The sequence below is a fragment of the Euprymna scolopes genome, chromosome 39, assembly GCF_053919585.1.
Source record: "Euprymna scolopes isolate OS-2025 chromosome 39, ASM5391958v1, whole genome shotgun sequence".
NCBI lineage: Eukaryota > Metazoa > Mollusca > Cephalopoda > Sepiida > Sepiolidae > Euprymna > Euprymna scolopes.
Window position 1 is genome coordinate 80,535,851 of NC_136520.1, and position 15,190 is coordinate 80,551,040.

Consider the following 15,190-nt stretch of genomic DNA (forward strand, 5'->3'; position numbering starts at 1 on the left):
TTTTTTAAAGATTTCCACTCAGAACAAGGGGAGACAATTCAAAGAGTTGTTAAAGTTTTACATAACTTATTGGTAAAAGCAAAACAGACATACTAAATTAATACAACACAAAATAAAACATTAATTATCTTTTTTTTTTTTTACTGTTTTTTTCACCCCAAACATGTCAGTTCCATTTGGATGTAAGGAGCTACCATTTGGGATAAAATTTGCAGAGATACTATGTAGGGAGTTGAGCAGCAAGATGTTGGTTTACATTATACTTGAACTTCTGCATGTTAGTACAATCAGAAAAGCAGGGACCTGGGAGGAAATTCCATAGTCTAGCAGTTCTAGGGAAGAAACTATTTGAGTAGAAAGCTTTCTGGCATTTGATGATCTCTACAGTGTAGAGGTGGGATTTTGCTGCTTGTTAGGTTAGTTGGGGTATTTACATTAAGAGGATACAAGAGCTTGCAGTTCACCAAAACACTTTCCATTAAAATATTTGTAAAATAGGCACCGGGATGCAACATTTTATTCATGTGACAGATGTTGAAGTTTGGTTGACATTACGGGACCTATTGGGTTGGTGAGTCTTTTTCGAAGCCTGTCTAGGAATGAGAAACTAGTAACAGATGCACCAGACAAAATGTGGCAACAATACTCCAGGGATGGACGAATGATAGCCTTGTAGAGGTACAGGATACTCTCAGGCATATGTAACTTTCTAGCATGATAGAGAGAGAGAGAGAGCCCACCTTCTTTGCAGCAGTCTTGGCAATACCCTCAATGTATTTGTTCCAATTGTTCCCTGTGAACATTTAGCAAAGGAGGTAGCATATCATTAGCCATGGCTATCAGTGGTTGAGAAGGTTCTTTGCAATTATTAAAGGAAAGAAGCTTAGTCTTGGCAGCATTAAATGTTACCATCCATTTATGTCCCTATTCTACTATAGACTGGAAGTCTTCCTCTAAGGTTTCAGCCATTTCCTTAGATTTGTGTTCATTTATTTTCCCTATTGTGTTTGTTATAGAGTGCGGTGTCATCAGAAAATATACCCATCTCAGAGAATTTTATCAGGGAGATCATTTATGAATATGAACATTTATTGAATTAAAATAATTTTTTAAAAATCTTTATAAAATAATTAAGAATTTCAGAATAAATTACAGTTATTTTTGTATTTATATGAAAATGTATGACTTTTTTTTTTAAATGAACTTTTTAATGAACAGTCTCTCTAAGAAAATTCTAAAATGAATGAAAGTGATTGTTATATTACTAAAAAGACAGACTTTTTTTATTTACAAAATTAAACTTTCGTAATAAATCAAAATAATCATTAAAAGATAGTTTTGAAGAGCATCTCTATTGTTAAGAGTGGAGTTCTTCAAAAATAAAAACGAAAAAATTGTCTTTTTATTGGAATCCTTTGAGATGAGTACGAGAGAGGATTTATGAATTTTTTTTTTTTTGACTATTTTAGTCAAAAATGGTTATTTTAGCAGTTTTTTGGGGTGCTAACCAATAAAAATGGCTATTTTTCAAAAATTCTTTTTGATTCAGGTCTCTTATCCCTGAATGCATCCAAAATGAGACAGCACTCCTGTATTTGCAGATAGGCCCTCGTACAGCTTACCTCTATTTATTTATTTGTGTACTGTTATTCTCATCTTCATAGTTGTTGTTTCACCATGTTTCAGCCAACTCAAACTCGTCTTCTTCAAGTGATTAACCACAACAGGATGGGAATGCTGAGTCTCATAACTGTATCTCCAGTAATTTCTGCCTTCCATAGTTGTTGTCTCACCATGTTTTGGTCAATTAATCATCTGGTCTGCTTTGAGTACGATTGAAACTGCTATCTTCAGAAAATGCTCACCTGGAACCATAGAGATTCAACGTTTCTATCCACTGCACCAGGTGATTCAACTCATCCTCTGACCTTCTTCAGGTGCCTCTATCCACTGCGCCATGGGCAGTGGATAGAGGCACCTGATAGAGAAACAACTATGAAGATGAGGCTAACAGTCTGCAAATAAATAAATTCAAAAAATTGTCTTTCAAACCTGAAATACACAAGTATCATATTTTTTTTTTTAAGTATTAAAAGTCAAAAAATAACAAGATATTAAATAAGAAATATTCCACGGAGAGTCCCAAGCACTTTCTTTTATAAAAAGGATACTTAAAAATTCTTTTGAGTTGATCATCAACATCGTTACCAGGAAACAAAGGACGTCCTGCGTTGGCCAATTCTGGAAAATTAAATTTTCAAAATACAATATACATATATGAAAATGACAAAAGAATATATTTTACATTGATATTAAAGTGGTGATTAAACATAACTTTATTAATTCCACCTCTCCATGTTATCCTAGAAAATTTTGATATAAATTAAGAGGCATTAGTAGATTTGAGTGATATTTGTGATTCAAATTTTAAGGCTTTTGACAGGGTATGGCACGATAGAAAATTAGATCATATGGTATCACTGGAAGAATACATAATGTAATTAAATCCTTCTTAAGTAAAAGAAAAATCCAGGTTGTCCTCGACGGTCGTACATCTAAACAATATGATATAAATGCAGGAGTACCTCAGGGGTCTATCCTTGGACCTTTATTATTCCTGATATTCATAAATGACCTCCCTGATAAAATTGTCTCTGAGATGAGTATATTTGCTGATGACACCACTCTCTATAGCAGACATGACAGCAAAACAAATGAACACATATCTAAGGAAATGGCAGAAACACTAGAGGATGACCTCCAATCTGTAGTGGAATGGGGGCAAAAATGGAGGGTCACATTCAACGCTGTCAAAATTAAGCTTGTTTCCTTCAATAATTACAAGAAACGTTCTCTACCACCAATAGCAATAGCCAAGAACACATTACCCAAAAGTACTTCCTTTAAACTTCTCAGCCTAACATTTACAAGCAATATGAACTGGAATAGATACATTGAGAGCATTGCCAAGGCTGCTGCGAAGAAGGTGGGCTCTCTCTACCATGCTAGAAAACTACTTACGCCTGAAAGTATCCTGTACCTCTACAAGGCCACCATTCGCCCATGTATGGAGTACTGTTGTCACATTTGGGCTGGTGCATCTGCTACTTGTCTCACTTCTTGACAGGGTTCAAAAGAGTCGCCTACCTGATAGGTCCTGAACTGTCATCTAGACTTCAGCCTCTGTCCCATCGATGAAATGTTGCATCCCTCTGCCTGTTCTACAAATACTTTAATGGTGAATGCTCTGACAAACTACAAGCACTTGTACTCCCTCGACGTAAACACCCCCGACAAACCTGACAAGAAGCTAAATCCAATCCTTCACAGAAGAGATCCCTAGGTGTAAGAAAGCCTTCTACTCCAATAGTTTCTTTCCCAGAACTGCTAGACTTCCAGGATTCTGCTTTCCCAACTGTACTGTCATGCAGAAGTTCAAATGTAATGTGAACAAACATTTTGCCACTCATCTCCCTTCATAATACCCCTGCAACTTATGTCCCCGATAGTAGCCCCTTACTTCAAAGTGGCACTTTGCCTTGTTTGGGACAAAAATTGAATTAAAAATAAAGAGATTTTGTGAAAGGAGTACATATATAACAAAAGTAAAGGTCATTTGTAACATGATCTATGTTGAAATTACAGAATAACTTCAAAAAGATTTCAAATAAAATATAGAAAAAACTAAGATTAATGTAATTTGCAGACCCCCTAACCTAGTTTGATTACTTAGAATGACAATATTATTCGGACCTAAATAAAAATCCATTCAGTCACAAGCCTGTCAAAACTTTTGAAAGCAAAAAAGCTTCAATTGTTCACTACTGGCCATGGTTCTAACAAAATTAATGTATTCTTTATTAAATAGTGCTTGAACACAGTTTCTATCTTCAATTACCTTTGTACTAGAAAGCTTCAACTTTGAGATATTCTAACTTTTGACTTGAAAGATGTACATGTGTTCAAATTCCATAGCAAAGACAATTCTTTTCCCTGATTAGCTAAAACAACTAGAAATGTTGTCAATGGATACAACTTCTGCTATGAGTATTTATGTGAACACACCCCAACCGCTTATTTGCAAAAAGTCATCTACTGCTCTGCTGGCATGTTTTGTTGTTAATAGTCGGATTTAAATAGTGATTTCTTCGAATATACAAATCACAACAAATATATATAAATATTATTCTTAAGTAAATTTTATTGTGAATCCAGTTATGTAAGTTTTATTTTGATAGACTCCGGAAAAATGTGCTTATTACTGATTTAAAAACTATGACTGTCAAATTAAGTAGCAGTGTGCACCTTGTCCAGCGCTGAACTTTATGGTGTCTGGTATTGCTACAATAACATTTTAAAAAGACAGAACATTGTTTAAACATACTTGCTCTGTCTAGGATATTGAGCACCTTTAAAATTAAAGAGAACTCCAAAGCACTAAAAAAACTAAGTCCCATTCCTATCCAGGATATTGAGCATTTTTAATTAGGACTTATTAGTGCTTATTAATCTGTTAAAAGGGACATAATAAAAAACAGAAACTTAAAAAGTTACCTCCCCTGAATCATATACTGAATAATTTATCAACATACAAAATAATGTTGATATCGATTTTTTTAATTTTTGGCATATTTTTTTAAAATCAACTTGTAGGCAACAAATCTGTGCCCTCAATTTTGAGCTCAACGGAATAAACTAACCCCTGCACACACCAACAGAAACGCCTCCCGATTAGACCCAAACTTACTTAGCTATTCTGTAGATAACTGAAGGTTATATACACCCCCCCCCCAAAAAAAAAAGAATATTGTTTGCAAAAATAAAACTTGGTGACTACATATCAAATTGATGATCAAATAAGAGTAATTTACCCATTAAGTCCCAGGGTATCTAATTTATTTACTATTAAGTTGAAATTGTGTAATGATCAAAAATGGGTTAGAATACACAAGCTGAAAAGAAAATGTACATTTTATTCAGTGAAATATTGATTGTCCTATAACTAGGATACTTTTTAGAAATCAAGATGCTACCCATTCAATATGAAATTTAGACATTATGGCAAGGAACAAAGCAGTTCACACAAATAGTTAAATTGTACTTTTGGCAATAAGTTAGTGGTTTATTCTTGCAAGACTCATTAATATAAGTTCATATATCATTGAACAAATACAATTTTAACAAATTTCAAAAGAATTTTTGAGAGGGTTCCAACAGTTCTTGGAGAGAAATTGATGAATATAGATGAATTTTATCCTTTCTTCAGAGTAATTATGAAGTAAGCAGTACTGTTATATATCATCTTATAGATTTTAAAAAAAGAATTATTTAGTATCCTATTTATAGGACAGGAGGGACGTAATAGACTAAAATAAAAAATGTTACCTGCAAAAATACAGCCTGCTGACCACATGTCAATGGACGTTGAATAAAGTTTAGCACCAAATAACACATCAGGCGGTCGATACCACAATGTAACAACCTGGGAGAAGGGAATAAAAAATTTTTTAAATAATTTAACTTTTGGTAAAAACTGAAAGTAAAATAAATCTTCCCAATTTTGGAACAAACATGCAGCAATTTAAAATAATGAATACTAACAGAATTTCAAACGGGATCCTTTCTTTAATCCAGAGACAATTCACTTTTAGTAAACCATGACCAGGTAGAAATCTTCAACAATTTGTAATTGTATTCTTAGTGTCACTTGAACAAAAGATTCTATTTTAAATTCTGTACCGATTCCAAAGTTAATAAAATCAAATAGAGAGAGTAGTAGTTTGACGGAGCATGGATATTTTGTTTTGTTTTTTTTTTTGATCTGGCGATCCAATTTTGTATCCAAAAGTTAAAAATTAAAATATAAACCAATAGCTACTATGTTATGCATGCATATTCATAATGCTAGCATTCGACCTTTATCTAGAAAATTTCATTTTTTTCTTAATTTTCATTTTTGTACCGATTTTCCGGGCTAAACCCCAAATATACAGTTTTGCATGGCTTCAAATACGTTGTATATGGAGTTTCATTTCATGTCTGTAGACCAAAAACTCTAAGAGTTTGGTAGGCAAAATTTTTTAAACAAAAATATATACATGTACATAAATATATATGGAAAGAGTTTTGTGTTTACAATAAACTTTTTATGCAAATATTATGCAAGTATAAATCATGTAGAATATCTGCATTAATAGAATTACACGTAATAGTTAACTAAAGATGATCATCCCATAAGAAAAACGAAAAAACTAATAGGGAATTAATTAAAATGAATTTTTAAAAGAATATGCAAATTAGCTAGATCTTTTGCTCGTGAATGCAATTCTACGACCCATATATAAGATAGTTGTATTCAAAAAGTCCTAATACTTGAGCTGCTGTTTGCAGACGATGCTGCATTGGTCTTGCACTCTGCAAGAGGACTCCAGCGGCTGCTTGACAAATTGAGCGCTGCTTGTGCGGAGTTTGCACTGGTAATCAGTGTGAAGAAGACAGTTGTGATGCACAAGGGTGACGCATCACCAATCACCATCAATGGCCACGAACTAGAGACTGTTGAAAACTTGGCGTATCTTGGATCCAATATCAACAAGGGAGTATCCATTGAACAGGAGCTACAAACGCACATAGGTAGAGCAGCGTCTACTTTCAACCGACTATGTGAAAGAGCATGGTTCAATAAATTTCTTGCACAAAATGCCACATCTACGAATGTTGTGTTCTTAGTACCCTACTGTATGGAGCAGAGACTTGGACCACGTATGCTCGTCACAAGAAAAGACTGAACGTCTACCATCTCCGATGCTTGCGACATATCATGGGCATCAATTGGTGGGATAGAATCACCAACGAAGAGGTGCTAAGACGTGCCGGCAGCCGCTCCTTGTTCCAGACACTCAAGATACGACGATCACGCTGGCTTGGACACCTGCGCAGAATGCCCGATGACCGTCTCCCTAAGGATATCCTCTACAGCAAACTGTCAAATGGATCAAGAAGCCACGGTCGCCCGGTGCTGCGCTTTAAAGACGTGGCCAAACAGGATCTGATTGCTCTTGGCATCGATGTGAATGTGTGGGAGGAGCTAGCCAAAGATAGACCAGCATGGAGGCGTGCCTTGAGTAAGGGATGTGAAGGACTTGAGAACCTTTGGTTCGAGAGGCTGGCGCAGAGAAGACAAACCAGAGTGAAATGGGTGGTTAAGCATTTCAGACGGGGTTGGGAGAGTCTTACTAACCACATTTTTATTTTATTTTTTCCCCACACCCTCGACACAAATGAAATTTTATTAATATTGTTATCTTTTTTGTATTTTTGATATAAAGAAAGAATGTTTTAAAATCGGGCTTAAATAGGAACACCCACACAGACACAAATTCACATTTAAACAGGGTAATCATGATAAAAGATGCTGGCTGAGAGAGAAATTTTTTTAAGCTTCCAACAGAGACGAGATGGATCAACCAACCTCACCATCCCCCCTTCTTTTTTGAGTTGGCCTTGTGCCTAAATTTTTTGTTTATTTTTCCTTTTTGTATTTCTTTTTTTCGAGTGAATAAAAAATTTAATATCTCAAAGTGTAGTATCTGTTCCGGTGCTACACTTGAGGTAATTTGTCTTGGTCAATGGAGGGGAAACACTCTATACGGAGACAATTATTATTTTTGGTCCCTACCAGAGTGCCCCTTTTGCTTTCCTTTCAGAGAGCTGGTTTAACCACACATTAAAAACGACCTTGTGTCACATTTTGCTTTCATGAGGAAGCAAATAAATATTAATAGAAAAAAGGGTTCTTGGTCAGGTGAAAAAGCAAATTAAAAAAAAAAAAAAAATTTCAAAAAGGAAGTTGTGAAATTGGTGTTTAAAGTCATTTAAATGCTAGGAGAATATTTTCACACTGTTCCAGAAAAAAGGTTAACAGTTTAAATCCCATGATGCCAGAATATATATGAGAAAAGATGGCCACCCACTAGATATTGGCCAATGTGAATTATGTTTGTTTCTTCCTGAATTTTACATATCACATCATTATGCATTTTTCTTTTTTGTGAACTTTCTGTTTTGTCTAATGAGTTCCCAGAAGGGAATATCTAATGTTGACATATTATATTGATTGTTCCCCATGAATAAAACAGATTTCTAAAATGTACGCAAGATTTTATTTTAGAAAAAAATGATTAGTAAGATCACTGAAACACTGGATTTTGGAATAAAATAAAAAAAATTACAATTAAATTTACCAAAATGATCCAAGATGGTAAAACTAAAGTATATTCTAAATATTAAAGAATTAATATTTATAAAGTAATCTCAACCAGATGTAAAAGCTCGATAAAACCAAATAGGATATAGAGCTTATAAGAGCAAATAGTTAATAAAACATGTTAAAAATACACTTTGAAAAAGAATTAAAAACATATTTAATCTTAAAAGGAAACACTTAAAAAGTGGATAGTCCTTAATCTGCGGAATTTCGAATAAATATTTTCCTTCTCATCAGAGGGTAGGAATTAGCAAAATGCGGGATCGGATTTTGCATACAAAAGTATTTGATGAAACTGCAAGTAAGTCAAAGATAATACTTGATAACAAAAAGTGAAGCAGAGGGAATATTGTGAAGAAAAAGGTGATTTCACGTGAATGGATAGTCTGGTGAAAGGTAAAGTATCCAATGATGGTAAAATCCAAAAATCTATTTTCACATTTTTGGATTTTACTGTCATTGGATACCTTGAATGGATAGTCTGGTGAAAGGTAAAATATAAAAATAAAAAATGATATATCCAGAACATATAATTATCATGGTTGTAAGAGATTTATTGACGACCTTATATGTATAAATGATAACAAGGAATTTGAAAAAAAAACAAGCATCTGATATATCCAAAGGAGTTAGAATAAAAATGTGAGTATAAAGAAACACAAGCTACATTTCTGGATTTAGATAAACAATTGAGGATGGAATTTTTGTTTATAAAATATTTGATAAAAGAAACTCCTTCCCCTTTCAAATAGTTTGTATGCCACACAAAAATAGTACCTGCCCTCTATTTATGTTTTACGGAAGTATTATGTCCGAGTTTCTGATAATAGCTCGTTTTACCTTAAAATTAATAATAATTAATTTTATATCCCCCAGTTTCCAGCTTAGTAATAAGGATGATTATACAAGGTGGTGATAAAACTAAAATATGAAACAGTTAAATAAAGCATTTGTTTGTTAACCTGATGTTTTTAAATCATATAAAACTAATCAAAATGATGGATGTAGCTTTTGTAAGGGTATGTTTTAGAGTCTGGAAGCATAGACATCTCTTTGATTTGAGAAAGATGAAAGAGAGAGAAAGGTTATTGCTTTAGAAGTCTCTCGAATTTGGAAAAGAGAAAAAAAAAGGAGAAAGGAAGTTTATTAATTTATAATTTCTGTATGCAAAGAAAAACATGCGATTTTACTTCTGTTCAACTGAAGAGTCCACATCATTTTGAAATAGACTCCAGATTTGAGTTTACTGTCACCAACTAAAAATGTTCAGAACTTAAGAACTTAAAAACCATAAAGTCAATCCAAAAACACTTAGCTAGAAAATATAATTATACATTGTTCTTCCCAAACTAAATATTGTAACATTTATTCAACTAATTATCTTCTTTCTTCTATTATATAAAGGAAAGATGTCTGTGCGTTAGTGTGTGTGTGTGTGTTTTTTTTTGGATTTGTCTGTCTACTAAAAAACTTTCATTGGCCGCATTGGTCTGGGTCAAAACCAATACTATCTGAAAGAGCAATCCCTCAGATTGCATAATATGTGAAAACTAAAAGAAAACGATTAATTCACAGGCAACAAAAAGCGCTCAATATCCAGAGAATAGCTTCTCTTTGTATCCTTTCTGCCAAAATATCTGGTGAGGAGGTTGTCATGTACTTCTTTTTTGGGCAATTCTATTCTTTATTTTTGAAATTGTTGTGGGGGTATTGATGAAAGTGCTCAATATCCTTAGTAAAGCAGGTGTGTCACAACCGAACTTTATGTGGACCCACACAACGCTGGGTATCTATGCTAGTCTATATATATAAAAGCGAAAATGTATGTATGTATGTATGTTTGTGTGCCTGCTAAAAACTTTTGACCGATGGTCTCATATGAAAGCCCCACCCTCCGGACGACAAATATCGAAAAATTGGCCCAAAAGCACCATTAGAAGTGCGTCAACTGATTGATTTTCTGTGGGGGGGGGGGGGAGTGACATTTTAATGTTAAACATTACATATTTTTGAATCGATTTATAACTGCCCCCAAAAATACGGGCGCCAACTCTTCTACATAAAGTATACACGGGGCCGTTTATTTTGGGTCAACTTGTATTTAAAACCTGCTGAGTCATGTCACGTGATCTTGACGTCAGCAAGCTGTAATGGCATCTGAATTTAAAAAACATTGTTGTTATCGGTAAAAAAAAATTTAACCCTCACACAAGCTAAACTATGAATAACGAGCCAAAAATGTGAAGTAAAAAAAAAAAAAAAAAAATACGCTTACAAAAAATATTAACGATCGAAGTTTTTACAAAAAAACAAACCCAGACGCCATTTTCTTTTTTAGTAACACTCTTTAGAGTAAGGAAGACGAAGTGTGAGAGAGAGAGAGAGAGAGAGACACGCAAACAGAGAGAGAGAGAGAAAAACGTTAACTTTTTCACCCCGAAATCGACAATTTTCGACAGGGGGGGGGGGTCAACAACGCATGCGTCAGATGACGTCATGACGTTGTGACCTGATTTACTTTAAATAGTTGAAAAACCGAACAAATTTCATATACGTCGCTTTAGCTCAGGTAGTTAAGGCCTTGGTTCATTATCTAAACATTTTGGGTTCGAATCGTGGTGTGAGATGTTTTTTGTTTTTCGAGTTTTTAAATTTAAATTTGAACCCTGTATTATTTAAGCCATTTTTCACGTAACGTTTGTTTTCCTGTTTTTTTTTTTTACTTCGCTTATTCTTAGCGACACCCGAAAACACCCGGGTACCCACCGATTTTTTAAATTTTAATATCGAAACAGGCTTATTTAAGCCATTTTTCACGTGTTCGTTTTTCTGTTTTCATCATTCGTTTGCCTTACGTTAGTTTTTTTTTTGTTTTTTTTTCGATGTTTTGATTACCCCCCCCCCCCGCTTAATTAAAACGTTGTTTTCTTTTCTTACTTCGCTTATAACAATGCTTACATCGTCGTCATCGTAACGCTCGACGACTTTCAAACATCTTTCAGTTATTCATTCATAACAATGCTTCATTCTGGCTGGCCGATTTTATTTTCAAACTTTGCCTCAGGGCTTCGGCTTTGATCCTACCCCCCCCCCCCCCCGGTTTCTTTTTTATTTAACACCACACACACCTACAAACACCTGGGCAACGCCGGGTACCCCTCGCTAGTATTAGATAAATCTCAAATGTCCCTATGTGAGTAAATGTGTGTCTGATAAAAACTTTTGTCATCTACATCATTACGGCATGGACTTGCTATCATTAGAAAAAGTGATCTCTTGGATATATAATATCAAATAATTGGAAAAAAAAAATCAATTATTTTGTGTAGAAATGTAGTTTTGTTTGAAGAGGGATTCAACACTGTTGAACGATCATGTTGTTGTTTTGCTTTAAAAAGCAAAATTAGCAGTGTTATAACATTTGTGTCATGGTAGTCAGGTAGATAACGTGCTCGGTTACAGTCTTATCTTTTGAGAATTTGCGTTAAGCACATGTCATTTTTTTTTTTTTTAATACCATAAGTTTTTTTCGATCATATCTTAGTATGATAAGTATAAAATACATTTTTTTAAAACGTTTTAAAACTGCGCAACAATCGCATTCTTTTTTATTTTCGTGTTTTCATCCATTTTATATCATGATGCAGCATTTTCAGGTTTTAACCATATCTTTTGTTCTTTAAGTTTAAGTGCATTCACCCCCTCCCTTCCATTTCTTCTCTTTATTATTTCATGACTGTCTGTCTATCTCTTTTATTGCTTACAAATTTTTTTTTTTTTTGGGGGGGGTCCATTCTGGCTAATGGCACCCAAGTCACAATTTATTTTTTTATTTTTTTAATAAATTAAAATATCATTTTTTTTTTTCATAAATTAAAATATATTTAAGCAGATTTTACAACCAGGAAATGCTTCCACCCCACCCCCGACTGTCACAATTTTTTTTTTTTTTTTTTTTTAGAAATTAAAATACCATATTTAAATGAATTTCACGACTGGGCAATGCCGGGCACCCCATCCCTGCTAGTTTTTATATAAAAAAATAAGAACCATCAAATTGTTATTTATTCTTCGTGCTTAAAAATAACCTCCGTTTGTCAGTAAAAATAACTCTGATGACCAACACCGCACAATTTCACTTATGATCTAGATAACATAAGGTGAGTGATAATCTGATGGAACAAGATTCAACATCTGTCTTAATCAGGGCAGCAACCTTTTTGCAAGCGGATACCAAATGATCAACCGGAACACAGGAATCACCAAAGTTGGGGACATCACCACAAAAAGGAAAAAAGGGGTACACCATAAACGTGTCACAAAGAAATACACCAGACCCTGTAGTAAAAGACTGAATTTTGGCAGTGTTAGGTACTTGTAAATCTGTCTCTGAGGAGTTAGAACTAGAGTGAGAACTGTTTACCTTGACTGATAATTCATTTAGAGGTTGTCTCTCGATATAACAAAGACCCCAGTTCTTGTTCAGAATTCCCATTATATTAAAAAAACAAAAATAAAGAAAAATCTATATGATTTTATGTACCCATGTCAAAAAGAAAATATCATATTCCAATTACTTAAATTGATTAAGTAGTTTTATATTTATAAAGAAAGCTATTTTTAAACAATTAACAGGAATTTGTAGATATTACAACATAAATTTCACAAAGTTTGAATTATTGAGTTATTTCCCTTTGTTTTTTTGGATTTTTTTTTTTAAAGATTATTTTCAAAATGACCTAGCAAACTTCTGTTACTCGTAAAATTTGATTTTTTATTTAAAAATAAAACTACTTGATCAATTTACATAATTTTTGGAACATGATATTTTTGTTTTGTCACAAGTGCATACATCATAGAGATTTTTTATTTATTTCTGTTTTTTATATAAGGTGAATTCAGTAACAAGTTGGCGTTAAGGGTACCCAGCTCTAAAAAAGCTGTTCTAAGTCAATTTTTTCTAGAATAACAGACTAAAAACTCAGTTAAAGCTGTCATTTCCTGATAGAGCTGAAAACAGATGCATCTTTACTTACTTCTGCCGAATAACAGCGTACAGGAATACCAAAGGCTCGTGCCAAACCAAAATCGGCAAGTTTTAATTCTCCATTCTGTCAAATAGAAATTAGAATTGGTTTTATTCAAATAAAAGATCAGTAATATTACAGACAGGAGAAAAAAAAAACCCAACTATTTAATGTAGTTAAAAAACAAAAACTGATAAAAGTCGAAAATCGGTTTTAATCTATTATTATATACAAAAACAAAGTTCATCACCATCATCGGTTTAATGTCTGTTTTGCATGCTCAGATGGTGTGAAGAGTAAAGCCAGTACTCATAAAGAAGGGGAACTCTCACCTACTAAATATGCCATCTTATGGCAGGAAGATGTGACACGTCGGTAAAGTGAGATTTGAAAAGTCAGTGCTCTAGAGAAAGAGCACTGACATTCAAAAATATATCTGGACAGCTCTGTCAGCATTCTCCAGTAGGGGTATCTCAAACAATTAGCAATAAACTGACCACTTCTCAAAGGGAGAAGACAACACATAAGAGAGTGGCTATCCTAGAACTGCATAGGATTAGACATACAACAATGGCATAGGCTCTGTTGACTTTGGTGCCGAGGGAGAAGCCGCAGCATTAAACTGAAATCACAACTAAACTGATAGTAATAATCAACACGATTTACCTTGTTAATGAGTAAATTTTGTGGCTTCAAGTCTCTGTGAAGGACATTGTTGCTATGACAAAAGGCCAGCCCTCGTAGCAACTGGTACATAAATGACTGAAATAGAGTAGAAACAAACATTTTTGAATTCATTATAAAAATAAGTAATTTAAGTTAATCAGATGGTGTTGTGTTGCTACAAGGTGCTTTCAATAAGTTTCCAGACTTTTTTCTACAGGCATGTAAAATTGTCAAAATTCAGTACGTTATTGCTATACATCTTATGAGATGACTGACCAATTTTTATTATTTCAGGTGCAGGAATTGGAACACACCCTATTAAAGCCTGATTCTTACAGATATTGAATTTCAAAAATGCAATCTGGATATGAGGACACTTTAGAAAAATATGCGATAAAATTCTGTTTTAAACTTGGAAAAATTCCACAGAAACGTATAGAATGCTTCAGACTGCTTTTTGAGGAGAGGAAAGAGGAGGCTGTCATTATGAGACAATTGAGGAGATGAAAGAGGCTGTGACAAAGGTCATTGATATGTTCACACAAAAGGACTTCCATGCATTGCAGCTGGAGGAAATTACTTCAAAGGGGACAAGAGATTCATGTGTGTACTATTAATGAAAATGCCCATACAAAAAACATCCAGAAACTTATTGAAGGCACTGCGTATATCCATGTTTGTTTCATTTTAATTAAAATGTTTTTCTCCACATATATAGTTAGTTATTACTCCAAAAGCAGAAGCTGCATTTAATTCACACTCATAAGTTTAATTATATGAAATAATTTTTTATCAAGTATATTAAAAAATTTTTTTCAAATTTTTCAAAGAAATAAGCTTTTTAAGATGAAAACATGGAAACTACTATGAAAGAAAAAGTATTTTTCTTTCTCCATTAATATTTTTTTGTAAGAAAAATTTCAATATAAGTTTTTTAACAGCAATTAAACAATTATGATCGAAAACAATATTTTTTCAAGCATAATACCGATAAATTGCTATTTTCTTATTAATGAAAATATTGCTGACAGCTCATTAGCTAATCGGATCTACTTCTTTTCGGCTGCTTTTCCAACAGCTTACTATAAACTACTAGAAGATGCCAATGCGAACTTTGGTCAAATTCTGGATCAGTACCAAGATTGTTTTAAGTATGCGTGATTATATTAGAGTTTTTACAGATAGGTGCAAACAGGCAAGTCAGATACCACTGCACTGTGGAAGATAATGG

General features: G+C 33.6%; 1 protein-coding gene across 1 annotated transcript in view; it reads right to left on the minus strand.

Annotated features, from left to right (window-relative positions):
* The window catches only part of LOC145263890 (cyclin-dependent-like kinase 5), a 52,039-nt gene that overhangs the window by 12,936 nt on the left and 23,913 nt on the right, over positions 1 to 15,190 (minus strand). Inside the window, exons 5-8 of the mRNA XM_080120970.1 lie at positions 13,960 to 14,055; positions 13,303 to 13,377; positions 5,386 to 5,482; positions 2,172 to 2,241 (exon numbers count right to left, since the gene is read on the minus strand). Of these exons, the coding sequence (XP_079977096.1) occupies positions 2,172 to 2,241; positions 5,386 to 5,482; positions 13,303 to 13,377; positions 13,960 to 14,055 (338 nt within the window). The remainder of the gene's footprint in view (positions 1 to 2,171; positions 2,242 to 5,385; positions 5,483 to 13,302; positions 13,378 to 13,959; positions 14,056 to 15,190) is intronic.